Genomic DNA, 27,208 nt, shown 5'->3' on the forward strand with positions numbered 1-27,208 from the left:
TATTTTGGATATTAGGCCCTTATCTGAGCTGTTGTTTGAAAATATCATTTCTCATTTAGTTGGCTGTCTCTTTATTTTGTTGTCAGTTTCTCTTGCTGAGCAAAAACTTTTTAGGCCCTGGCCGGTTGGCTCAGCAGTAGAGCGTCGGCCTGGCGTGCGGGGGACCCGGGTTCGATTCCCAGCCAGGGCACATAGGAGAAGTGCCCATTTGCTTCTCCGCCCCCCCCTTCCTCTCTGTCTCTCTCTTCCCCTCCCGCAGCCGGGGCTCCATTGGAGCAGGGATGGCCCAGGCGCTGGGGATCGCTCCTTGGCCTCTGCCCCAGGCGCTAGAGTGGCTCTGGTCGTGGCAGAGCGACGCCCCGGAGGGGCAGAGCATCGCCCCCTGGTGGGCAGAGCATCGTACCTGGTGGGTGTGCTGGGTGGATCCTGGTCGGGCGCATGCGGGAGTCTGTCTGACTGTCTCTCCCCATTTCCAGCTTCAGAAAAATACAAAAAAACAACAACAAAAGAAAAACAAAAAAAAACTTTTTAGTCTGATGTATGCTAACAATGAAATATTAGAAAATGAACTAAAAAAAATCCCTTCACGATTGCAACAAAAAAAATAAAATACCTACGAATAAACATAACAAAGAATGTAAAGAACCTATGTAACGAAAACTACAAAGCATTGTTAAAAGAAATCGAAAAAGATACAATGAGATGGAAAAATATTCCTTGTTCTTGGATAGGAAGAATATGTCTAATCAAAATGGCCATATTACCCAAAGCAATTTATAAATTTAATGCAATTCCCATCAAAATTACTATGACATTTTTTAAAGAAATGCAACAAAAAATCATCAGATTTATATGGAACTGTAAAAAACCCCAAATAGCCAAAGCAATCCTAAGGAAAAAGAATGAAGCTGGGGGCATTACAATACCTGACTTCAAACTATATTATAGGGCCACGACAATCAAAACAGCATGGTATTGGCAGAAAAATAGACACTCAGACCAATGAAACAGAATAGAAAGTCCAGAAATAAAACCACATACATATGGTCAAATAATTTTCAATAAAGAGGCCAATAACACACAATGGAGAAAAGAAAGCCTCTTCAACAAATGGTGCTGGGAAAACTGGAAAGCCACATGCAAAAGAATGAAACTCGACCACAGCTTGTCCCCTTCTACTAAAATTAATTCAAAATGGATCAAAGACCTAAATATAAGACCTGAAACAATAAAGTACATAGAAGAAGATATAGGTACTAAACTCATGGACCTGGGTTTTAAAGAGCATTTTATGAATTTGACTCCAAAGGCAAGAGAAGTGAAGGCAAAAACAAATGAATGGGACTACATCAGACTAAAATCCATTATTCTTAACAGCCCTAAGAAATATTCTCAGTTGTTTAGCAATTGAGATTTTTTTTTAAATTGAAGATTTATACTTTTTTTTTAGCATTCTTTTTTTTTTTAAGATTTTATTTATTCATTTTAGAGAGGGGAGAGAGAGAGAGAAAGAGAGCGTGAAAGAGGAAGGGGGAAGGAGCAGGAAGCATCAACTCTCATCTGTGCCTTGACCAGGCAAGCCCAGTGTTTCGAACTGGCAACTCAACGTTCCAGATCAATGCTTTATCCACTGTGTCACTACAGGCCAGGCAATAAAAATCTTAAAAAAAAAACAAACATTTTGAGAAACTTCCGAACTCTTTTTCAAAGTGGCTGCACCATCTTATATTCTCACTAGCAGTGATAAAAGGGCTCCTGTTTCTTCTATCTTCACCGACACTTGTTACCTTTTTTTTCTTCAGTATAGCCACCTTAGTGGGCATCTCATTTTTGTTTTGATTTGCATTCCCCTAATATCTACTAATGTTGAGCATGTTTTCATTTGCTTATTGGTGCATTTTTTGTATTTCTTATGTAGAGAAAAGTACATTCAAATCTTTTGCCATTTTAAAAGTGTTATTCCTCTTTTTGTTACTGACTTAAAAGAGTTCTTTATATATTCTGGGTACAACTTCTTCATATATGATTTAAAATATTGTCTCCCATTCTGTGGATTATCTTTTCGCTTTCTTTTTTCTTTTCTTTTCTTTTCTCTTTTTTTTTTTTTTTTTTTTTTTTTTTTTTACAGAGACAGAGAGAGTCAGAGAGAGGGATAGACAGACAGGAACGGAGAGAGATGAGAAGCATTAATCATTAGTTTTTCGTTGGGACACCTTAGTTGTTCATTGATTGCTTTCTCATATGTGCCTTGACTGTAGGGCTACAGCAGACCAAGTAACCCCTTGGTCAAGCCAGCGACCTTGGTTCCAAGCTGGTGAGCTTTTGCTCAAACCAGATGAGCCCGTGCTCAAGCTGGCGACCTCAGGGTCTCGATCCTTGGTCTTCCACATCCCAGTCCGATGCTTTGTCCACAGCGCCACCACCTGGTCAGGCTTTTTTCACTTTCTTGATGGTGGCATTTAAAGTACAAAATTTTTTTACCTGACTTTTTTTACTTTCTTGATGGTGGCATTTAAAGTACAAGAATTTTTTTGCCTGACTTTTTTCACTTTCTTGATGGTGGCATTTAACGTACACAGTTCTTTTTGCCTGACCAGGTGGTGGCACAGTGGATAGAGTGTCGGACTGGGATGCAGAGGACCCAGGTGCGAGACCCCGAGGTCGCCAGCTTGAGCACGGGCTCATCTGGTTTGAGCAAAAGCTCACCAGCTTGGACCCAAGGTCACTAGCTCGAGCAAGGTGCTACTTGGTCTGCTGTAGCCCCACGATCAAGGCACATATGAGAAAGCAATCAATGAACAACTAAGGTGTCACAAAAAAAACTAATTATTGATGCTTCTCATCTCTCTCCGTTCCTGTCTGTCTATCCCTATCTATCCCTCTCTCTGACTCTCTCTCTGTCTCTGTAAAAAAAAAAAGTACAAAAATTTTTAGTTTTGATGAATGCTAATTTATCAATTTTTTCTTTTATTCCTTTTACTTTTGATATTATGCATACAAAGGAAGATATGGAGTATATGTACAATAAAAGTAAAGTAGTAGAAGAAACAGCACTATACTATCACCCAGCTTCAGAAATAGCACATTGCAAATACTTTGGAAGTTCCCAGTCTGCCTCAATTTGTTTATCTCATCCCTCAAAGTGACCCCTAGTCTCAATTTTATTGACTTTTTCATTTGTTTAACTTTTCTTTATGTGAAATATGCTGCACATGAAAAAGTATATGAATCATAAATGTACAAGTTAACAAAATATTATAAAGTAAATACCTTTGAAGCTACCACTCAAGGAAAAATATGAAACAATGACTTTCTTTTAGAAATCCTTAGCATGCTTTTCTCCACCATAGCTATTTACCAAACCCCCTTATCCTGACTAATGAAGTAATTGCTTAATTTTGTTTTTAGTTTTACCATCTGTGTTTGCATTCCTAAATATTATAGTTTAATTTTACATCATGTCTTTATTGACCCAAGTTACAAATTGTAGCTGTAATTCACTGATTTTATTTCTGTATGATATTCTATTATCTGACTATAGATGAATTTATTTACCCATCTGTTGATGGTAGATGCCTGAATGGTTTCTGATCTTTGGTTATTACAAATATTACTAATATTCTTTTATATGTATCCTGTATTCATGATACTCTTATTTAAGGTATTGCCTAGGAGTAGAATTTGCTGGAATACAGAATATGTTTCTTCATCAATACCAGATATGCCAGGATGTTTTTTGAAGGATTCGTCTCAGTTTTTATTTGCATCTATCAGAGTTTTCATTCTTTCACATGTTCATCTTCACTTAGAATTTTCAGACTTTTGAAATTTTGTTAATCTGGTAATTTATACTTGTGTTTTATTTCCCCAATGTCTCTTGAAAGTACATACTTTTTTTTTTTTTGTATTTTTCTTAAGTTGGAAATGGGGAAGCAGTCAGACTCCTGCATGCGCCCAACCAGGATCCACCCGGCATGCCCACCAGGGGGAAATGCTCTGCCCAGCTGGGGCATTGTTCTGCCGTAATTAGAGCCACTCTAGCGCCTGAGGCAGAGGCCACAGAGCCGTCCTCAGCGCCCGGGCCAACTTTGCTCCAATGGAGCCTTGGCTGCGGGAGGGGAAGAGAGAGACAGAGAGGAAGGAGAGGGGGAGGGGTGGACAAGCAGATGGGCACTTCTCCTGTGTGCCCTGGCCTGGAATCGAACCCTGGACTCCTGCACGCCTGGCCGACGCTCTAACACTGAGCCAACCAGCCAGGGCCGAAAGAGTACATACTTTTTCGTATGTGTATTGGCAATTTGGATTTTCTCTTTTAAAGTGTCTAGAGTTTTTTGCCCATTTTCCATTATGTTGTCAGCCTTTGTTTAAGATTTGCAGAATTTTATATGTTCTGAACAAGCCTATTGTCATTTAAAGGTGGTTCTTATATTTTATGTAGCTTTCTTTCTCACATACTTAATAGTAAATTTGATGATTAAAGCATCTTTTTTTAAAAGATTTAAATTTGTATTTAAAGTATTTTTTATATCTTATTTTTTAAAAACTTTCCATATTCTGACATTTTAAAGGTATTCTTTCAAATACCTTCATGTTATTTTTTTATTTTAAAATATTTTTTTGTTCTTTTGTATGCAATTCTAAAATCTACAGGGAATTGCCTGACCAGGCAGAGTTGCAGTGGATAGGGTGTCGGACTGGGATGCTGAAGACCAAGATTTGAAACGCGAGGTATCTAGCTTGAGCGTGGGCTCAACAGCATGAGTGTGGGGTCACTAGCTTGAGCGTGGAATCATAGACATGACCCCATGGTCACTAGCTTGAAGCCCAAGGTCACTGGCTTGAACCCAGGGTTGCTGGCTTGAGCAAGGGGTCACTCTCTCTGCTGTAGCCCCCCTGGCCAAGGCACATATGAGTAGGCAATCAATGAACAACTAAAGTGCCACAACGAAGAATTGATGCTTCTCATTTCTCTCCCTTCCTATCTGTCCTTCTCCCTGACTCTGTCTCTCTGTCAAAAAACCAAAATCAAAAAAATCTACAGGGAATTGATTTTTATGAACATTGGGATTTGGAGGGGGGGTGTCCATATTCATTCATTTATTTTATATGTTATACCAGGTTTTCTCAACATCATTTACTTATATTTTTAAGTTAAAAAATTTTTAAATTTATTTAGAGAGAAAGGGAGAGGGAGGAGAGAGAGAGAGACATTGATTTGTTGTTCTACTTATTTATGCATTCATTGGTTGATTCTTCTATGTGCCCTCACTGGAGATTGAATGCTCAACCTTGGCGTATCAGGATGACACTCTAGCACCCAATCAGGGCTCAACATCATTTGTTAAAAGATTATTTTTCCCTTATTGCTTTGGAGAACCAGCTCTGTATAGTCTTATCATGTAGAGAAAATCTTCACGCATTTTTTAAAAAGGTCTTGACTAATTCTTTGTCCTTTGTATTTCTATATAAATGTTAGAATCCTAGAATCCCCTCATAAAATTCCACTAAAATAAATTAAAAACCAATGAACTTGTTGGGATTTGGGTTGAAATGGTATTGAATCTATGAATTAATTTTGGGGAACACTGATATGTTTAGACTGTTGAGTCTCCTAATTCTTGAACATGATAGATATGCTGTTATTTAGGTCTTCTCTAATGTCTATGAATATATAAACTTTTATAGTTTTCACCAAAGAGGCCTGGTATATCTTTTGTAGATGTATTTTTGGTCCTTCATATTTTTTATAATTTTATTATATAGAATATATACATATTTATAATCTTACAGTCTTATAAAATGTTTTTCAAAATTTTCTGTTTTCTGTTGACTGCTTTTATGTAGAAATAGAATTGATTTTGTACAATTATATTTATTTCCAGCAGAAATTGCTAATCAATAACATGTATAGATTTCTTTTCCTACATACACAATCATCTGTGAATGACTTCTTCGTTCTCCCTTTTATTTTTTTCATAGCTGTTTTACTCGCTAGAACCTCCAATATAAATTCGAATAGAAGCGAGAGTTGGCATCCTTAATGGGGAAACTTGCAATATTTCATTCTTAAACATATGTGCTATAGTTTTATTTTGTTTTTTTAAGATACCCTCTTATTATATTATGGAAGTCTCCTTCTGTTCCTAGTTTCCTAAGAATTTATTTTTTTAATCATGGATAGTGGTTGAACTTTATCGTGTTTTTGCATTCATTGAGACAGTCATATTATTTTAGCTTTTTGATATTTTACTGTGACCCCTCTAAATTCATTTTCTAGTGTTAAACCTACCTTGAAGTTGTAAATTAAACCCACCTTTTTCTTGGTTGTATAATATATTAATAGGTTTGGTTTGCTATATTTTGTTTTCGATTTGTATATCTTGTGTTTGTAGGTAAGATTGCCTGTAATTTTTCTTTCTCATAATGTTCTTTTTAGGTTTTGGAATCAGATTTAAGTTAGTCAGTTTTATTCTGTTCTCTGCAAGTACTTGTTTAAAATTGGAATTATTTTTTTCCTGGAATATTTGGAGAACTGCACCTGCTTGCTTGCTTTCCCTCCCTCCCTCCCTCCCTCCCTTCCTCCCTCCCTCCCTCTGTCCCTCCCTCCCTTCCTTCCTTCAGTTTAAAAACTATTAATTTAATTCTTTAATGACTGTAAAAGTTTTCAGTTTTCTATTTCTTTTTACACTGGTTTCTGAAAATTTTGCTCTATTGAAAATTTACTCAAATTTTTTAACATATAAAGTAATTTCAAATATGAATCTTGTATAATCTTTTAATGTCTATAACATTTGTAGTTGTAAATATTTTCATTTCTGTGACTGACTTTATACCTTTTGTCTTAAATTGGTGTCAACATATATATATATATATCTTTGTCTTTATAGAAAACCAGTTGGGGGACAGTGTTGATCCTCACTTTTGAATGTTTATTTTTATTATTTACTGTATCTTACTTTTGGGGGTTTATATTTACTTTCTTCTATTTTATTTTTCTAGCTTCTTGAGATGGATGCTTAACTCACTAATTTTCATTCTTTTGATACACATATTAAGCCTATACATTTTTCTTTAATTATATTTATTTTTGTTACATGCTACAATTTATATGTGACATTTCATTATTTAGTTTAAAATGTATCTAAAATTCATTATTATTTCTTTTTACACTTTGGGCTATTCACTTGTTTTTGTTTTAAAATTTTCAGTTATACAAAAATTTTTAGTAATTCTTTTGTTTCTGATTTTGGCTTAATTGCATGATTAGAGAATTTACTCTGTATAATTTGTTTGCTGTATTTGTGACAACTGGTTTTATGGTGTAAGTATATGGCTAGTTTTTGCAAATATCTCATGTATTCTAAGAGAATTAATATTTTTCAATATTAGTTGCTGTTCAGTATGTTTTTTACTCCCATTATGTCAGATTTGTTAACTCAGTTGTTTAAATCTTTTCCTTTGTTGAATTCTGTCTGCTTATTCTAACATCTATCTACAATTCTGCTTTTGTAATTTCTGCTTACTCTGTCAGATTTTGTTTTATATCCTTTGAGGCACTATTATGAAATAATGAAAATTTGAATTATGTATTTTTTCATTTTTTTCAACATGAACTGTAATGTTTTTTGTTTGTTTTTGCCATGAAGTCTATTTTGTGTAATATTAGTATAGATGTGCTAGGTTTCTTTTCCCTAGAATATATATAGCATGACTTGTCCCTTTTCAATTTCAATGTTTTTCTTTGTTTTAAATATTTGAAACTTCTGTTTCAGATGTCTTTTATAAGCAGTATGTAGTTGGATTTTATCTTATATTTTAAAATTTTGGGGTGTTCATTTTTGTATTTTACTACTTTTTAAATCCATTTTCATTTAGTATAATTAAAATTAATGTACATTTTAATTTTACTTCAAATTTTCCCACCTATTATGTGTTTTTATTCTGTTTGGGTTTTTTTTTATTTTTCATTTGTGTTCTTTCATATTATTTTTTTCTCTTTCCACATTTTCCTCTCGACTAGTTTAGAAGTTATTCTGTTCCTATCCTTTTGTGACTATATTGCAAATCACTGTATGCTTCCTTAAATTAAATTCGAGTCTAATGTAAATCATTACCTTTACATTCATTTTGATAAATAAATAGAAGGATATATATGTATATTAGTGAGAGACAGAGAGAGGGACAGACCGGAAGGGAGAGAGATGAAAAGCATCAACTCATCTTTGAGGCACCTTAATTGTTCGTTGATTACTTTCTCATGCATGCCTTGATGGGAAGCGGGGCAGGGTGGGGGCGTCACCCGAGTCAGTGACCCCCTGCTCAAGCCAGCAACCTGGGGTTTCTAACCTAGGTCCTCAGCCTCCCAGGTTGACGCTCTATCCACTGTGCCACCACCTGATCAGGCCTTTAAATAGAAGGATCTTAAAGCAGGTTGACTTTATTTGCTATTCTTACTGCTTACATGCTCTTTTTATACATTTTTATTTTGCATAGCATTAAAACTCACAAGACATTTTTTTTTTTATTATAATTTTATTTTTTTAATGGGGCTACATCAATAAATCAGGTTGCATATATTCAAAGATCAACAAGTCCAGGTTATCTTGTCTTTCAATTATGTTGCATACCCATCACCCAAAGTCAGATTGTCCTCTGTCACCTTCTATCTAGTTTTCTTTGTGCCCCTTCCCCTCCCCCTTTCCCTCTCCCTTTCCCCCCTCCCCCCCGTAACCACCACACTCTTATCAATGTCTCTTAGTTTCACTTTTATGTCCCACCTACGTATGGAATAATGCAGTTCCTGGTTTTTTCTGATTTACTTATTTCACTTCGTATAATGTTATCAAGATCCCACCATTTTGCTGTAAATGATCCGATGTCATCACTTCTTATGGCTGAGTAGTATTCCATAGTGTATATGTGCCACATCTTCTTTATCCAGTCGTCTATTGACGGGCTTTTTGGTTGTTTCCATGTCCTGGCCACTGTGAACAATGCTGCAATGAACATGGGGCTGCATGTGTCTTTACGTATCAATGTTTCTGAGTTTTTGGGGTATATACCCAGTAGAGGGATTGCTGGGTCATAAGGTAGTTCTATTTTCAGTTTTTTGAGAAACCATCATACTTTCTTCCATAATGGTTGTACTACTTTACATTCCCACCAACAGTGGATGAGGGTTCCTTTTTCTCCACAACCTCTCCAACATTTGCTATTACCTGACAAGACATTATTTTTATTTTCCTGGCTATGTAGTATGAGTTATCATTTAGATTTGCCCATGTGTTCCTTCACCACTTTATTTGCTCTTGATTCTTTCCTGAATTTGTGACCTTCTAGAAGAGGGCTTTTTCTCCATTGTGAGATAAATCTTTTAGAATTTTGTATGCTATTGTGATGAATTTTGTTTCTTTGAAAAATGTCTTTATTTGACCTTCATTATTTATGATTAAAAATATTTTTAGAAATAACATCTGAGTTTTTTATTTTCTTTCAACATGCTGTGGATATTGTTCCCACTGTCTGCCCTACCACAGATTAAAACAATCTTCTATTGCCAGGGAGGTTTGATAAACTTCAGGATCTTAAGTTTAAGATTCTATATGACCTAAAAGTATTGTGTGAATCAAATGGTTCTTTTGTTTTTATATTTAATTTTTAAGCAATTTTTGTTTTATTGCTTTTAGAAGAAAATAACTGAACCCCACCCCTAAAGAAGTAGTCATTTATCAATCTGTCTCATTCTACTGTTGTTCATTTTCAGAGTGGCAGGCAACATACTACCTTTTCTGCAGAATCAAGTCGGAGCCTTTTGATCTGTCTACTTTGGGTCCTCAAGAATGCAGATGAGACAGTTCTCCAAAAGTGGTTTACAGATCTCTCAGTCCTGCAGCTAAACCGACTACTAGATCTGCTTTATCTCTGTGTATCTTGCTTTGAATACAAAGTAAGTGATCTTTATGCCATTGCAAAGAAGAACAAGAAAGGAAACAATGGAGAAAAAGAAGAAGAAAATTTTCTCAATGCCTCTTCTCTTCTAATGTTTAAATTTTAGGGAAAGAAAGTGTTTGAGAGAATGAATAGTTTGACCTTTAAGAAATCAAAAGATATGAGAGCTAAGCTGGAAGAGGCTATTCTTGGGAGTATAGGTGCAAGGCAAGAAATGGTGCGCCGAAGTCGAGGACAGCTTGGTATGTACACAATACCTTCTTCTGGTGAGAATTTTTTCAATTTTCTTCAAGTATATATTATACAGATCATTGTTGCAAGTCTTCAATGACTATTTCATACTTTTTAGAAAGTGTTTTAAGTGCAACTGAATTAACCTGAATGACCCTTTCTCTGGGGGAACTCTAGTTAGAATTCTGATTTAAGTAAGGTAAACATAATCCCTGATTTCTTCTGGATAGCCTTTTTATTCCTGTTGCCTTTGCATGCATGATTAACAGTGTCCCTTAATTCTAAAAATAGACTATTTTTAGAGCACTTTTAGGTTCACAGCAAAATTGAGCTGAAGGTACAGAAGTTTCCCTACCTGTACATATGTAAGCCTCCCGTGTTATCCACACTTTCACCAGAGTATTTATTTGTCACAACTAATGAACCTACACTGACACATCAGAATCACCCAGAGACTGTAGTTTATGTTAGGGTTCACTCTTGCTGTCATAAATTCTATGTAGTATCACCCTTTAGTCTTTTTTTTATTGATTTTAATTTGTTGTGTTTACATAGATTCTAGTATCGCCCCAAATGCATCCCCCTCCCCCGTATTCCCTTCAACATCTCCCTTTCCCCCCTCCCGACAGTGCCCTCCCCCCTTCCCTTCAGGTTTATCCCATCCTATCATTTCCTTTCCCTCTGTCCTCTTTTCCTCTGGTCCCTTTGATATCTCCTCTATCTCAATCATTTCTCAGTTCACATTGCTCATTGGATTCCTCAAATGAGTGAGGTCATATGATATTTTTCTTTCTCTGCCTGGCTTATTTCACTTAACGTAATACTTTCCAGGTCCATCCATGTTGTTGCAAAAAGTAATATTTTATTTTTCATGGCCCCACAGTATTCCATAGTATATATGTACCAAAGCTTTTTAATCCACTCATCCACTGACGGACACTTGGGCTGTTTCCAGATCTTCGCTATTGTGAACAATGCTGCCATGAACATGGGGGTGCATTTCTTCTCTTGAATCAGTGATATGGTGTTCTTGGGACATATTCCTAAAAGTGGGATGGCTGGGTTAAAAGGCAGTTCCATTTTAAATTTTTTGAGGATCTCCATACTGTTTTCCATAGTGGCTGCACCCCAACAGCAGTGCAGGAGGGTTCCCTTTTCTCCACATCCTTGCCAGCATTTATTATATGTTGTTTTGTTAATGAGCGCAATTCTGAGTGGTGTGAGGTGGTATCTCATTGTGGTTTTAATTTGCATTTCTAATGATTAGTGATGCTTAACATTTTTTCATCTATCTATTGGCCATCTGTATGTCCTCTTTGGTGAAGTATGTATTCATTTCTTTTGCCCATTTTTTGATTGGATTGCTTGTCTTCCTGGTGTTGAGTTTTATAAGTTCTTTATGAATTTTGGTTATTAACCCCTTATCAGACATATTGTCAAATATGTTCTCCCACAGGTGGTTTGTCTTTTTATTCCGTTCATATTGTCTTTAGCTGTGCAAAAGCTTTGTAGTTTGATATAGTCCCATCTGTTTATCCTGTCTTTTATTTCACTTGCCCGTGGAGATAAATCAGCAAATATATTGCTCCGAGAGATGTCGGAGAGCTTACTGCCTATGTTTTCTTCTAAGAAGATTATGGTTTCACAGCTTACATTTAAGTCTTTTATCCATTTTGAGTTTATTTTTGTAAATGGTGTAAGTTGGTGGTCTAGTTTCATTTTTTTGCAGGTAGTTGTCCAATTTTCCCAACAACATTTGTTGAAGAGGCTTTCTTTACTCCAATGTATGCTCTTACCTCCTTTGTCAAATATCAATTGTCCATAAAGGTGTGGGTGTATTTCTGGGTTCCCTGTTCTGTTTCATTGATCTATATGCCTGTTCTTATGCCAGTACCAAGCTGTTTTGAGTACAATGGCCTTGTAGTATAACTTGATGTTAGGAAGTGTGATATCCCCAACTTTGTTTTTCTTTTTCAAGATTACTGAGGCTATTTGTGTTCTTTTTTGTTTCCATATAAATTTTTGGAATATGTGTTCTATATCTTTGAAGTCTGTCGTTGCTATTTTAATTGGTATTGCATTGAATTTATAAATTGCTTTGGGTAATACAGACATTTTAATGATGTTTATTTTTCCTATCCATGAACATGGTATATGCTTCCACTTGTTTATATCTTCCTTGATTTATTTTTTAATCAATGTTTTATAATTTTCTGAGTATAAGTCTTTAACCTCCTTGGTTAAATTTACTCCTAGGTACTTTTTGTTGTTGTTGCAGTAGTGAAGGGGATTATTTCCTTAATTTCTCTTTCAGACAGTATTTTGTTGTTGTATAAAAATGCCTGATTTCCGTGTATTAATTTTATATCCTGCCATACCTTACTGAATTCATTTATCAGGTCTAGAGGTTTTTTGACTGAGACTTTAGGGTTTTTTATGTACAATATCATATCATCTGAAATAATGATAGTTTTACTTCTTCATTTCCAATTTGGATGTCTTTTATTTCTTCTTCTTGTCTGATTGTTGTGGCTAGGACTTCCAGAACTATGTTGAATAAGAGTGGTGAAAGGGGGCACCCCTGCCTTGTTCCTGATCTTAAGGGGATTTTTTTTTTAATTTTACCCATTGATTATGATGTTGGCTGTAGGTTTGTCATAAATGGCTTTATCATGTTGAGGTATGTTCCCTGTATTCCCACTTTGCTGAGAGTTTTGATCATAAATGGGTGCTGGATTTTATCAAATGCTTTTTCTGCATCTATTAAAATTATCATATGGTTTTCTCTTTCCTTGTGTTTATGTGATGAATCACATTGATTGATTTGCGAATATTGTATCATCCTTGCCTCCCCAGAATAAATCCCACTTGATCATGATGTATTTTTTTTTTTTTCATATATTGCTGGATCAGGTTTGCTAATATTTTGTTGAGGATTTTAGCATCTAAATTAGTGGTCCCCAAACTTTTTACACAGGGGCCAGTTCACTGTCTCTCACACTGTTGGAAGGCCGCCACATACAGTGCTCCTCTCACTGACAACCAATGAAAGAGGTGCCCCTTCGGGAAGTGCGGCAGGGGCCAGATAAATGGCCTCAGGGGCCACATGCGTCCCACAGGCTGTAGTGTGGGGATGTCTGATCTAAATTCATCAGGGATATTGGCCTATAATTTTCCTTGTTTGTGTTCTCTTTGCCTGGTTTTGGAATCAGAATTATCCTTGCCTCATAAAAGGAGCTTGGAAGTCTTCCCTCCTCTTGAATTTTTTGAAATAGCTCAAGAAGGATAGAAGTTAGTTCTTCATTGAATATTTGGTAGAATTCACCTGTGAAGTCATCTGGCCCAGGGCTTTTGTTTGTTGGGAGATTTTTGATAACTCTTTTGATCTCATTTGTTTTAATCGGTCTTTTTAGGTTTTCTAATTCTTCCAGATTGATTTTTGAAAGATGCTATGTTTCAAGGAATTTGTCCATTTCACCTAGGTTTTCTAATTTTTTGGCATACAGTTCTTCATAGTATTTTCATACAACCCTTTGTACTTTTGTTGTGTTGGTTGTTACATCTCCACTCTCATTTCTAATTTTACTTATTTGAGTCCTCTCTCTTTTTTTCTTGGTGAATCTGGTTAAAGGTTCATTGATCTTGTTTACCTTTTCAGAGAACCAGCTCTTGGTTTCATTGATCCTTTGTATTTTTTTTTGGCCTCTATGTCATTTATTTCCACTTTGATCTTTATTTTTTCTTCTTCTGCTCCCTCTGGGCTTTACTTGCTGTTCTTTTTCTAGTTCTTTTAGCTGCAGAGTTGTTGTTTATTTGAGCTGTCCCTAAAGGTATGCCTGTAATGCTATGAACTTCCTTCTCAGAACTGCTTTTGCTGTGTCCCATAAATTTTGAGTTGTTGTATGCTCATTATCATTCGTTCCTAGGAATTTTTTTATTTCTTCTTTGATCTCACTCTTAACACAATCATTATTTAGTAACATGCTATATTTAGTTTCCAAGTGTTTGAGTGTTTTTCTGTTGTGGTTGATTTCTAGTTGTTTTTTTGTTTGTTTGTTTGTTTGTTTTTGTATTTTTCTGAAGCTGGAAATGGGGAGAGACAGACAGACTCCCGCATGCGCCCGACTGGCATCCACCCGGCACGCCCACCAGGGGGCGATGCTCTGCCCACCAGGGGGCGATGCTCTGCCCCTCCGGGGCATCGCTCTGTTGCGACCAGAGCCACTCTAGCGCCTGGGGCAGAGGCCATGGAGCCATCCCCAGCGCCCGGGCCATCTTTGCTCCAATGGAGCCTCGCTGCGGGAGAGGAAGAGAGAGACAGAGAGAAAGGAGAGGGGGAGGGGTGGAGAAGCAGGTGGGCGCTTCTCCTGTGTGCCCTGGCCGAGAATCGAACCTGAGACTTCTGCACGCCAGGCCGACACTCTACCACTGAACCAACCGGCCAGGGCCTGATTTCTAGTTTCATGCCATTGTGATAAGAGAAAATGCTTGATATGATTTCAATCTTCTTAAATTTGTTGAGACTGATTTTGTGCCCTAACATGTCGTCTATCCTAGAGAATGTACCATGAGCACTTGAAAAGAATGTATATTCTGCTGCTTTAGGGTGAAAGGTTCTGAAAATATCTATTAAATCCGGTTGATCTATTGTGTCCTTTAAGTTCTTTGTTAATTTTCTTTTTTGAGGATCTATCTAGTGATGTTCATGGGGTACTGAAATCCCCTCCTATTATAGTATTGATCTTGCCCTTTATATCCATCAAAGTCTGCTTTATATGTTTAGATGCTTCTGTTTTAGGTGCATAGATATTTATAATGGTTATCTCTTCTGTTGGATTGCTCCCTTTATCATTATATTGACCTTCTTTATCTCCTACTATAGCCTTTGTTCTAAAGTCTATTTTGTCTGATATTTGTATTGCTACCCCAGCTTTTTTTTCATTTCCATTTGCATGAAATATTTTTTCCATCCTTTTACTTTCAGTCTATGTGTATCTTTTGTTTTGAGGTGTGTCTCTTGTAGACATCATATGTATGGGTCCTTTTTTCTTATCCACAGAGCTACCCTATGTCTTTTGATTGGATCATTTAATCCATTTACATTTAAGGTTATTATTGATAATGTAGTTGTTTATTGCCATTTTATTTTTTAAAGCTTCATTCCTCTTTTACTGTTTTCTTTTCCCCCTTTGTTCTGTTTACAACAGGCTCCTTAACTTTCTTGCAGCAGGCCCCTTAAAATTTCTTGCAGCATTAGTTTGGTTGTAATGAATTCCTTGAGTGTTTTTTTTTTTTGTCTGGGAAGCTTTTTATGTCTCCTTCAATTTTAAACAATAGCCTTGCTAGATAAGGAAGTGTTGGTTGTAGGCTTTTGTTCTGCATTACTTTGAATATTTCTTGCCATTCTTTTCTGGCCTCAAGTGTTTCTGTTCATAAGTCGAATGTCGTCCTTATGGGGCCTCCTTTGTAGGTGATTGACTGCTTTTCTCTAGCAGTTTTTAATATTTTTTCTTTACAAATATTGATCGGCTTACAACCTATGCAACTTACAATCATTCGACTTTACGACCACAGTTGCTAGCAATGACTGCTCTGTGTGTGGCAGCGCAAGCGTTGCCCAGCTGGTCATACGATAGTATGGACCAGCTTCCAGCAGTACTACCATCTCTACGTGCATCATTTCAACTGTTATCCCAGACTCGGTACAGCAATTTGTGTTTTGTGTCCTGGATAGTTTCATCAAACCCCTCCCAAGATGTCTACCAAGAGGAAATTGTCTTTGCAAATATTAAACCAGTTGTACTGGTAATGCAGTGTTTTACTTAAACCTGATGTATATAAAGATAAGAGACAAAATAGTGTAGAGATGATACAAATGGCATAAAATGAACAAAGAAAATTATGATATTTAACAATAATGAAAGAAAATTATGATAAAATATGACTTAAAGAGTTTTATAACATCAGTTCACAGTACTGTACATATAGCCTACTCAACTTACGACCAAATCGTGTTATGACCAGTCTGTCTGAACCAATCGTGGTTGTAAGTCGAGCACTAGCTGTATTTCTTAGCTTTGATATTTTAATTATGATGTGTTATGGTGTAGATTTCTTTGAGTTTCTCTTTAATGGGATTCTCTGTGCTTGAACTTTTTGTGACTTTTTCATGCATCAATTTAGGGAAGTTTTCAGCTATGATTTCTTTGAACAAGGTCTCTATCCCTTGTTCTTTTTCTTTTTCAGGAACCCCTATGAGGTGGATGTTGTTTCTCTTTATGTTGTCACAGAGCTCTCTTAGAGTTTCTTCAGATGTTTTAAACCTCTTTTCTTTTTGCTGCTCCACTTCCATGCTTTCATTTATCTTGTCTTCTAAATCGCTGATTTGATCCTCTGCTTCATCCAGCCTGCCTTTAATTGCTTCTAATGTAGTCTTTATTTATGATATTGTGTTTGTCATTTCTGACTGGTTCTTTATTATTTCTATGTCATTTTTGATGCTTGTTATCTTTATTTATGTGCTCATTGTTTCCATCCATTGTTGCTCTAAGATCTTTGAGCAATCTCATAATTATTATTTTATACTCTGCATCCGGTACTTTAGTTATTTCCGTCTCACTCATTTCATTTTCTCAAGGTTTCTCTTGTTGATTCATTTGGATTGCACTTCTCTGTCTTCCCATTTTGTCTGTTTATACACTCCTTGTTTGAATGTGTTGTTTGTGAAGCTAGCTTAGTCTAGGGTTGTTATTTTCTGCCTCCAGTTTTTAGTTTTGTTATTCCTAGGTCTTCTTGCATTGGCATCATCTATTGTTTGTAATCTGCTGTGGGCTACTTATCTGCTGTCACTGTTGTTTTGCTATTTGTGTTGGAGTTTTCTATGTCTTAGCTGGGTCAGGTGTGAGGAGCCCCTCATTAAGCTTCCACTCTAACAAGGGTTGTTAGGTCCTGAACTGATGCTTTTCGTGTCTGGCCACTGAATGTGCCTGCCCTGGACCTCCCTGGCCAGGGCCTGGTGCAGATCAGTGGGAGTCACTGCCTATGACTGGCTCTTATCAACCTTTTGGGAGCTACAGGCGATCCAGATCTTGTGGCTTCCTCTGCTGGGTCCAGGTGCTGTTATGAATATTAGCTGCACTCCTAGGCTTGCTTTTATCTATTTTTGGCCTGGGGTAAGTTACTTTAAAAGGTTTCTTTAAAAGTTCAAGTTCCCCTAAGATCTTCCCCTAAGAGGCTTTCTGTTGCCTCTTATTGCTGATTATTTGTTTGGCTCAGTACTGTAATTTAGTGATTAGGTATGGTCTTAGATGTGGCCTACTCCTTAGCCTCAGGTGTAATTTTATCCAGAATTTTAATTTATTTTATTTTGTTTTGTTTTTTTCTTCTTTTTCAGCACTCAGTAGGGTGTAGTCACAGGGGTCCAGTAGGTGTGGCCCCTGTGCTCCCATTGTGTGGTCTATCTATCCGGCCCCGCCACTGTTGCTGCCTGGGACATTTGGGCTCAGGCGCTGTTTACTCCAGCCTGCCTCCGTGGCTGCAGTTGCCCTTGTTGGGCTCGCATGTGCCCGCTCATGCCAGTTTGGACTGCTTCTGTGGCTGCCCCAGCCTCCACTGCCTCTGAGGGCCAGCCTGTGCCACAGGCACTTTTGCTCACTGGCTTCTGCAGCGTCTGTCCTGGCTTTCGCCCCACAGGTGGGGCTGTGCACGCCTGCTCAGACTGCTTCCGGGGCTGCTTTGGCCTCCGCAGCTATGAAGGGTTGGTCCATTGCCCGGGGTCTGCCCATAGGCTCAGACCTCAGCAGCCGCCACGAGGGCCCTGCACACATGCCCGCTCAGACCACCTCTGAGTTCTCTCGGCTTCCACTGCTACTGAGGGTTCGCCCATACCATGGGCAGGTTTGCACACCTGCCTGGACCCCCGCAGCAGCCTCCGCAACTTTTGCCCTCGCTGGCGGGCTCGTGCATGCCCAAATGCATACCCTCTCTGCTGATGCTTGGGGCTCTACCCCGGCCAAAGGCGGGCCCACTCAATGAGAAGGACTGTGTGTGAGCCCGGTCCTCTGCAGCAGCAGCGGTGGTTCCCAGCTCCTCAGACCGGCTTGCATGTGCTTGCTCAAACCTCCGCAGCCGTGCCTTGCTGCCTCTGGCCTGCTCGCCCAGGCAAGCACTCAGTGGTGCAGTGGGAGGGGTAGTTTAGACCTGTGCACTCCCTATTTGTGTCCTTAATGTGCTGCTTGGCTCTAAGCGCCTTTGTTCTAGCTAGGGTAAATGAGCCTCTGGTGGATGGGGTAATTTCTTCCCTTTGCTGGTGATGATATTCCCAGGAAAAATGTTTACTTTAGATATGGTGAGTGACTCAGCCCAGGGGTTAGGGTGTCCATCACTCAAAGTGTCTCCCCCTGTGCCTATTGGACCACTCTCTCCCCCGGCAACTCCAGTCCTCCCAGCACTCTCCTCTCTTGGAGCTCTGGGGAAGTGTCTGTGAGTGAGGCTCTCCATGCAGTCCCTTTAATACTGAGCATGGGTCTGAGAGTTCTGTCTCCTTCTCTCAAACAGTGTATAGGTTGTTTTCTCAGCCAAATATAGTCCATAAGCCCCTTCCAGGCTCCAGGACTCTAGGCTGGGATTCCGGTTTTGGGGATGAGGACCCAAAACTCTCTGGGTAACCCTCCCCATCGCGAGAGTCCCTCCCGGCTGCCGCTCGCTCTGGGACTGGGGCAGCCCTTTCCACATCTCCGCTTTTCCTACCGGTCTTAGTGTGGGTTCTTTGGTGGTCCTTGACTGTAGAATCCTCTTAATTTAGTCCAAAGTTGGTCTTTCATGATGAGTGTTCTCAGGTTTAAGTTGTAATCCACCCTGGTTCTGGGAAGTGGGAGTTGGAGCATCTGCCTACTCTGTGGCCATCTTGGAACCCCCTCACCCTTTATTATTAAAAGTTTCCTAGTTTTCACAATGAATTGTTATACCCTGTATCTAAGGCAATGATATTACCCATCAAACTCAGATCTCAGAGAGGAGAAACAATTTAGTATCCTTTGTAGCCTGTTTCTAATCCCAGGTCTGCTAATCATTAGCCATATTATCTTGACCAAGACATTTAATCTCCCCACTTTCCTTTTCCTCATCCATTTTTTATTGTTTTGAGACTTTAAAAGGTAGTGTAACTGGATACTCAGGTTGCCATTTTGACCTCAGAATTTCCATCCTAATACCATGGCTCAGTTTGTCTTTACCTTCACAGAGAAGGCCCCCCACACTAGTAAATGCTGCTTTGACTTACCAAAGCCCGAATGGCCACATTTTGGCACTATGCCAAGGTGGAGCTGCTTCCTCCAACCCCTACTGAGATCCCTACAGTTATTCAGAGCTTTAAAAAGTTGTCAGTAGTGTTCCCACTGGTAGCCTTAATCAGTTCTCGGTAAGGAAGCTCTTCTGAATAGTATTTGCTGGCCACTGAGGTGTGTATGTGGTTTTGATTCAACAGGAGCATAAGTATGCCATCATTGGCTATAATGCTTGTAGACCAATTTTTAACATGTTTCTTTTTGCTGTATTATTTGAATGATCTTGGACCATGAGTGATCAGAATGGTATTTGAAGAGAAAAGATATGTCCAGTGATGGAATTCAAATAATTTAACAACCAATTCTTTGCCCTAATGATCATTTTAAGTATAAAAAAATGATACAATGAAAAGTAGTTTATTTCATGCATTTAATACATAAATAAGAACAGTAAAAGAGGTACAGAAAACTAGGTTATAAAAGTTTTAAAATATTAATAAAAAATATTAAATAATACCTGACAAAAAACAATAAAACTGTTACTTAAGATATTTTCATATTGCTTCTTGATTGGTGTCCTCACTTGCGATTTTTTTCACCTGTGGGTGCAATGAACATTATTATGGTTGCTTAGTATACGCTGTTGCGCAGATGAATGTTAGAAAAGAGTAAGGAATGTAAGTTGTAATTTCCACATTGGGTAGCTGTCCAGGCGCCCATCTTAGAGAGAACCCTGATTACAGGTGCCATTTTAACAACTGGTTTGCTGAACTCAACAAAAAATTAAGTATCAGTTCTGCCGAACTGGTGTGAACCGACCGAATCCCAACACTGGATATATCAAAATCAATGTTTCTGTATCAAACACTGCATGCAAAGGTCACTATTTCCTTGATATTTTAGGTTGGACTGTCTTTTCCTTTAATAATGTTAATACAGCTCTAAATAAATGCCTTTGCTTAGCCTGAAAATACAAAGCATACATGTGAATATTCCAACTTGGTACCTATATTTATAGAATAAAATTTTAATTTGAAAGTTGGAAATATATTTTATTTCCAAAAAATTCGGAGGAAAAGCCTTGAGAAAACTAGAAAGAACTTGCTACAGTGTAAGAAATAGTAAGACCATGTATTAGAGTTAAATTATGTCAGTAAAGAGTAAAATTTGGATTTTTTTTTTTTTTTTTTTTTTGCTAAAGTTAAAGAAAGACCTTTTTGGCAATATCTGTGTCTGTAAATGTTGGGATATTTGGTGGTATTCTAAGTATGTATTTCTGTAACATTTTTAATGCCAAGACAGTGAATGAAAGCCATGACCTACATTTTAATCTAATTTTGATATGTGTATTATTATTAATCTATGTGGTTTTATGATTTTTAGAACCTATATTTGCTAAAATAAAATACCCTATGGATATTTAAACAGGAGTACAACAGTATCATCCATGGATCTAAAATTTATATGATATCCTAAAATAAATAGAAGTGATTAGTTATTGGTCTATCATCTTGAGCCATTTTACTGAGGATATAGGAGAGACTAAATCATTCCTTGACTTTCTTGGGGATCTTACCATCTCTGAGTGGCTCACTGGTACTTCCTGAATTCATTGTAATTCTTGCAGCACCTACAAAACATGCAGTACCCACTAATGATAACCAGAATTTGAATGCATATTGGAAAGCATCATGGCTCACAGTATAGTATTAATCCAGTCAGTCCCAAATTTACCCACTACATTGAGAACACTGATGCTTTAGCTTAATAAAAGTCACAGCTTTTCTAAGTGATAGACCTTCTCCACAGAGACTGCTACTCTTCTGAAATAGGAAGTAATACCTAACACAGCTTGCTTCTACAGTAAAGCATAGGTAGTCAACTGAAACTACCTCCTTTCAAAAAGCATTCAGTGATTTAAAATATGCATAGCAGAAGACTAAAAAGATACTGACTACTACAATAATGGTGGTCTTTATGAATTTCTCTATTTCATGCAGTATTAAAATTAACCCCCCAAAAAGGTAGTATAACTAACTGATTTTATTTTTGTGGGGACCATGTGTGTAAACATTTTGTAAATTCTAAAGTGACATGCAAATAATACTGTTGCTGAGAGCTCCTTAAGGTCAGGGACATGGCTTAGTCATCTGGGTACATGACACATGCTAATAGCTTCATATATACTTGACTTAAAATATGACTATACATTTACATCAATATTTTCTGTTGTTTTTTTTTGTTTTGTTTTTCTTTTTTTTTCTGAAGCTGGAAACGGGGAGAGACAGTCAGTCAGACTCCCGCATGCGTCCGACCGGGATCCACCCGGCACGCCTACCAGGGGCGACGCTCTGCCGCGACCAGAGCCACTCCAGCGCCTGGGGCAGAGGTCAAGGAGCCATCCCCAGCGCCGGGGCCATCTTTGCTCCAATGGAGCCTTGGCTGCGGGAGGGGAAGAGAGAGACAGAGAGGAGGGGGGGGGGGTGGAGAAGCAAATGGGCACCTCTCCTATGTGCCCTGGCCGGGAATTGAACCCGGGTCCCCCACACGCCAGGCCGACACTCTACCGCTAAGCCAACCGGCCAGGGCCAATATTTTCTGTTTTTTAAAAAGCTAATATCATAGTGATCATTTATTTAAGTGAATCATATGCTGTGTGTGTTTGGAATTTGATAATAAGATAAAGTCTTTGCCTTTAATGGAATTAATAGAGCACCATGTTTACACTTTAGTTATATACAATTCACAATGTACCTATGGATCTTCTTTTAATTCATTTGTTATGTACAAAACCCTAAAGGGTATAAAAATTAACTTTTAACTATATATTAACTATTAGCCAGGTCATTTAATTATTACCCAAACCTAATGAATTATTATCCTCATCTTTAAGATAAAGAAAATAAAACTAATACAGATAAATAACTTGCCTAAGATTATAAACTAAGTGGCAGAAACAAGATCTTTTGACACTCAATTTATTATTCTTTATAATTAAACCACAGCTCTTTCTGAAGTTTATTGTTGGAAAGAGTAAAAAACTGTTAACAATATGTTTTTTACACTTTTAAGCTTGTGGCCTTAGGACAGCTGTCATTGTTTGAATGTAAGAATTGAAGTTCTGTATGTAGAACCTAAAAAAGACAGACTGAACTTATAGAGAACAGTTAGATTGTTGCCAGAGGCAGGGGAGTGGGGATGGACAAAATGGATAATGTGGGTCAGAAGCTACTAACTCTCAGATATGAAATACATGATTACTGGGAATGTAACATACAGCATGGTGACTGTAGTTAATAATACTGTATTGTATATTTGAAAGTTGTTCAGAGATTAGATATTAAAAGTTCTCATCATAAGAAAAAAAACTTGTAAATATGTTCAGTGTGATGGATGTTCAGTATACTTAATGTGATTATTTTATAATATATACATATATCAAATCCATCACCTAAAACTAATGTTATATATTAATTACATCTCAAAAAAAGAATTGAAGTTCTTAGAAAAATTAAGTCTTTGCAATTCTTATTTGCATTTGGACATTTAAGTTAGGTCACCTAATGGTAGACATTCTTAACTAAGGAGATGAAACAGTTTCATGAAAAAGAAGTTTAGATAAAAATGTAAATAGAGCCTGACCAGGATGTGGCACAGTAGATAGTGTCGGACTGGGATGTGGAGGACCCGGGTTCAAGATTCCAAGGTCTCTGGCTTGAATGCAGGCTCATCTGGTTTGAGCAAGGCTCACCAGCTTGAGCCCAAGGTTGTTGGTTTGAGCAAGGGGTCACCTGGTCAGCAGTAGTAGCCCCTGGTCAGGGCACATGTGAGAGGGCAGTCAATGAACAGCTAGGGTGCTGCGGCAAGGAACTAATGCTTCTCATCTCTCTCTCTTCCTGCTCTGTCCCTCTCTCTGACTCTCTTTGTCTCTCACAAAAATTAAAAATTGTAAAAATGTAAATATTTATTCATTTAACTGTCTTTATATAGGCATATAATTTTTGTCTTCTTTTACAAAATTTCTTAAAGGTAGATAGAGACTTCAAATTAAAAAGAGGTAAAGAGAAAAGGAAAGAAAGAGAAGGGAAGAGAGAGAAAGCAAGAGAAATATCCTGACATGTCCTTTATTGTGTGGCAATATATTTGTTTCTCAGTACTTTTTAAATTTGTATTTGAACTCTGAATTTTTACTTTCATTTTTCTTTTCATCTTCCCAACCAATTTAAGGTCTCATGTCTTTAAAAAAGGAGCATTAGTGTTCTCATCAAAAGCCTAACATCATGACGTCCCACTGTTTAAATATTTTTATATTTCTTCACAATTCCCGATGCTTCTACCACTTCTGCAGAATTTGTATGAATCAGTTCTATTGCTACCACCCCTTAAAAGAGTCTATACTATTCAGTCTGCCTTCCAACCTAGAAACCTCTTGGGAGAAAGCCACTATCTTTCTCTTGTTCTGCCTTTTGTTAACCAAAAGAAGTAATTACTTTAAGAATTCTCCTTATTTTCTCTATTTATCAGGTAAAAACTTATTGAGCTCTCAAATGTGCCAGAAATTTTGTCAGTCCCAGACATCAAGTGAACAAAGTAAACATCTCTGTTCTTACTAGCTTGTAATGTTGTGGTTATAAATGGTGTGGAGAGAAATAAAGCAGATGAGGAGGAACAGAACTGTTGGAGAATTGGTGAGGGCCTCTTTTAGTGGTGATGAGTGACTGGCCAGTGACAATGCGGGAAGAACAATCTGATAGAAGAAAACAACCCTTGCCCAGGCCCTAAATCAGGAGCATATATGTACAGTGAGACAATGCATAGAGACACACACACGCACATGGTAACTGTGATGGTGTAAGCCGGAGGAAGAGTGGTAGTATATAAGGTTGTATCATGTAAGGCCACAGAAGCCATGGTTAACATTTTGAGAAAATTAATAATAGACAATTTGCTTATTTTAAAGGGTATTTTTTCTGTATTTCTTCTGCAACTGTTGTGAAAACTTTGTTTTTGTCCTTTGTTGTGAAAACTTTTAATAAAAGAGCACTGATGTCATGTTTTCCCACTTATATTGAGAATAAAATGGCTGTATATAAAATAACATTGTGCAGTGTTTCTTAAATGTTTGCAAATATACATAGATGTGTTCCAACTTAAATAACATTTTTTAAATGGTTTTGAAATTTATTTGACAGAGAGAAGCCCATCTGGAAGTGCCTTTGGAAGTCAAGAAAATCTGAGGTGGAGAAAGGATATGACTCACTGGCGTCAGAACACTGAGAAGTTTGACAAGTAATATAACCTTCTATTTTATGTTACTGATAGGCTTTTTGGATTTCAAATGCAAGAAGAAAATGATTAATTTTAGTATTATTTTATATATATGTTAGGCATTAAAATCTTAGAAGACAGCCTGACCAGGTGGTGGCACAGTGAATAGAGCGCCGGCCTGGGATGCTGAGGACCCAGGTTCGAAACCCCAAGATTGCCAGCTTGAGCACAGGGTCACTGGCTTGGGCAGGGGATTATAAACATGACCCTATGGTTGCTGGCTTGAGCCCAAAGGTCACTGGGTTGAAGCCACAACTATGAGTTGATGCTTCTCCTCTCTCTCCTTTCCTGCCTGTCTGTCCCTGTCTGTCTGTCTGTCCCTTGCTAAAAAAAAATCTTAGAAGACAAAATGGTTTTATTTAATTTATAAACTGAAGATTTCAAAAGAGTTGGGGTAAGAATTTTTAATGTGGTAGAGTAAACAAAATGTTCATATTTTAATATAAATACTGTGAAAGCAAATACAAAATATTAAATATTTTAAATGTTACTCCATTTTTCCCAGCAACCCCCTTGGTAAGTTGCATTCTGCAACTATTTTAGAATATATTTTGGGTGTCACACTGAAATAAGTATTTCAAGGATTATAAAAAATTAGAAAACTAATCTTTGCCTTCTAGGAGCTTAAAATATAATTGAAGAAAGACAAAACACTATAGGTCTTTTGATTCCAGCATGGAGGCAAGCTAGGTACACTGGCTGACCTTACTGCAGAAAACATCTGAAAATGCACTACCGTGCCAGGAGCCTAAAGGACTGCACCTCAGTGTAAGAATCCGAAATAAACCCTTTTCACTGCCGGGAGCTACAGGTAAAATTGCTTGGCCTGAAACTTGGCAGTGAATCGAGGGGTTAAATATTGTCTCTTGACAATTTGTAGTTATAAGTTAGCCCTCAGTTAGCTTAACTGACCTAAGAAACTTCAGAATATGGTGACCAACTCATTCAGGCTTGCCTAGTACTGCTAATTTTAGCACTGAATGTTTCATATCTCATGGAACCCCTCAGTCTTGTCCTAAAGTGAACCAAGATGATTGGTCACTATCTGAAACCATCTTCAGCCCAAGCATTAGAGGATTCCTACAAATAAACTTCCAGAAGTATTGGCTAACAGCCATTGAAATCTTAAAACACAGGAAACAAGGCCCTTTGTGAGTCAGTTTAGAGAAAAAAGGCTGACTCAGTACCATATAGATGAGAGTTTGTATTGTAATTATCAAAAATCATCTTAGTCTCAGGAGGCTGCTATAACAAAATACCACATGCTGGGTCGCTTATAAACAAAATTTATTTCTCAGTTCTGGAAGCTGGGGAGTTCAAGATTATGGCACCAGAAGATTTGGTGTCTGAAGGCCATCTTCCAGGTTACAGACTTCTGTTATGTCTTCATGTGGTAGAAGGGCAAACTCCTGGGGCCTCTTTTGTCAAGGCACTCACTAATCCCATTCACAAGGTCTCTGCCCTTATGACCTTTGCTTTACCTCCTACTACCATTACCTTGGGCATTAGGACTTTCCATGTAAAAATTTGGGGGGACACACATATATTCAGACCATATCAGATACTAATATAAATATGTTAAAATGTTAGAGCTTTGAGTGTTCACTCTTCTCTCTTCTTTGTCCAAGTCTATTTCTTTGATTATTTTTGCACGTGTTGTGGAAATCACAAAAGCAGCTAGTTACTATACTATTTATATATTGCTTTATCTCTGCATTTAAATAATATGTTCTTATTTTACTGTGTTTTTTTAGTGTTTTCCTGATTTTTTTTGTTCAAACCATCTTATTATCATGTTTCTTAACAGAAATCTTGCTGGATTTTAAGTTTGAACAATGTATCATTTTCGTTTTCATTTTAATTCTGACTCTGCTGTATTTTCTCCTTAAATTTAATTTGAAATATGTAAATTCATGAACTGTTCTCTTTAGTGGTATTAATAAAAGATTCAGAGATTTGAACATTTAAGAACTTAAGAAAGTTGGCATTTAATATGTCCTTGGATTTTCGTTTTGATTTATGTACTGTTTTGTCTATTTAGATGTAATATATAGTTTCTATATGCAATACTACTAAAACAAATGCCAACTTTACCCATAAATCATCTGTAGTTTTCTTAAATATTTTAAATTTATTAAGTACTACTTTGTAAATATTGAATATTCAAGTAAATGACTTGATTGGCATTAAGATATTTTGTTTCTAATGAGCGATTCCATTCAGAGTCTCACTAAAGACTTAAATTGCTTTCTGCATCAAAATTTAAAAATTTGGGGGAATTATGAGACTTTAGGGAAAAAAAGTATTTTTTACCGTGGAACATTTACATGCAGCAGCCCTAAATGCAAGCCAACATAGCACCACCTAGTGTCTGTGCCATTCACAATAATAGTTTCCTGTGTTTGCTATATTTCTAG

The 27,208-nt window shown here is 37.4% G+C and overlaps 1 protein-coding gene across 12 annotated transcripts in view; it reads left to right on the forward strand.

Annotated features, from left to right (window-relative positions):
• The window catches only part of DOCK7 (dedicator of cytokinesis 7), a 254,205-nt gene that overhangs the window by 188,118 nt on the left and 38,879 nt on the right, over window positions 1-27,208 (forward strand). For 7 of the 12 annotated variants that reach the window (XM_066269012.1, XM_066269013.1, XM_066269016.1 and 4 more), the window contains 3 exons: window positions 9,764-9,946; window positions 10,055-10,214; window positions 24,656-24,752. In XM_066269012.1, the coding sequence (XP_066125109.1) occupies window positions 9,764-9,946; window positions 10,055-10,214; window positions 24,656-24,752 (440 nt within the window). The remainder of the gene's footprint in view (window positions 1-9,763; window positions 9,947-10,054; window positions 10,215-24,655; window positions 24,753-27,208) is intronic. The other 5 variants (XM_066269017.1, XM_066269018.1, XM_066269019.1 and 2 more) reach the window with 1 other exon arrangement.

This window comes from Saccopteryx bilineata, chromosome 3, assembly GCF_036850765.1.
Source record: "Saccopteryx bilineata isolate mSacBil1 chromosome 3, mSacBil1_pri_phased_curated, whole genome shotgun sequence".
NCBI lineage: Eukaryota > Metazoa > Chordata > Mammalia > Chiroptera > Emballonuridae > Saccopteryx > Saccopteryx bilineata.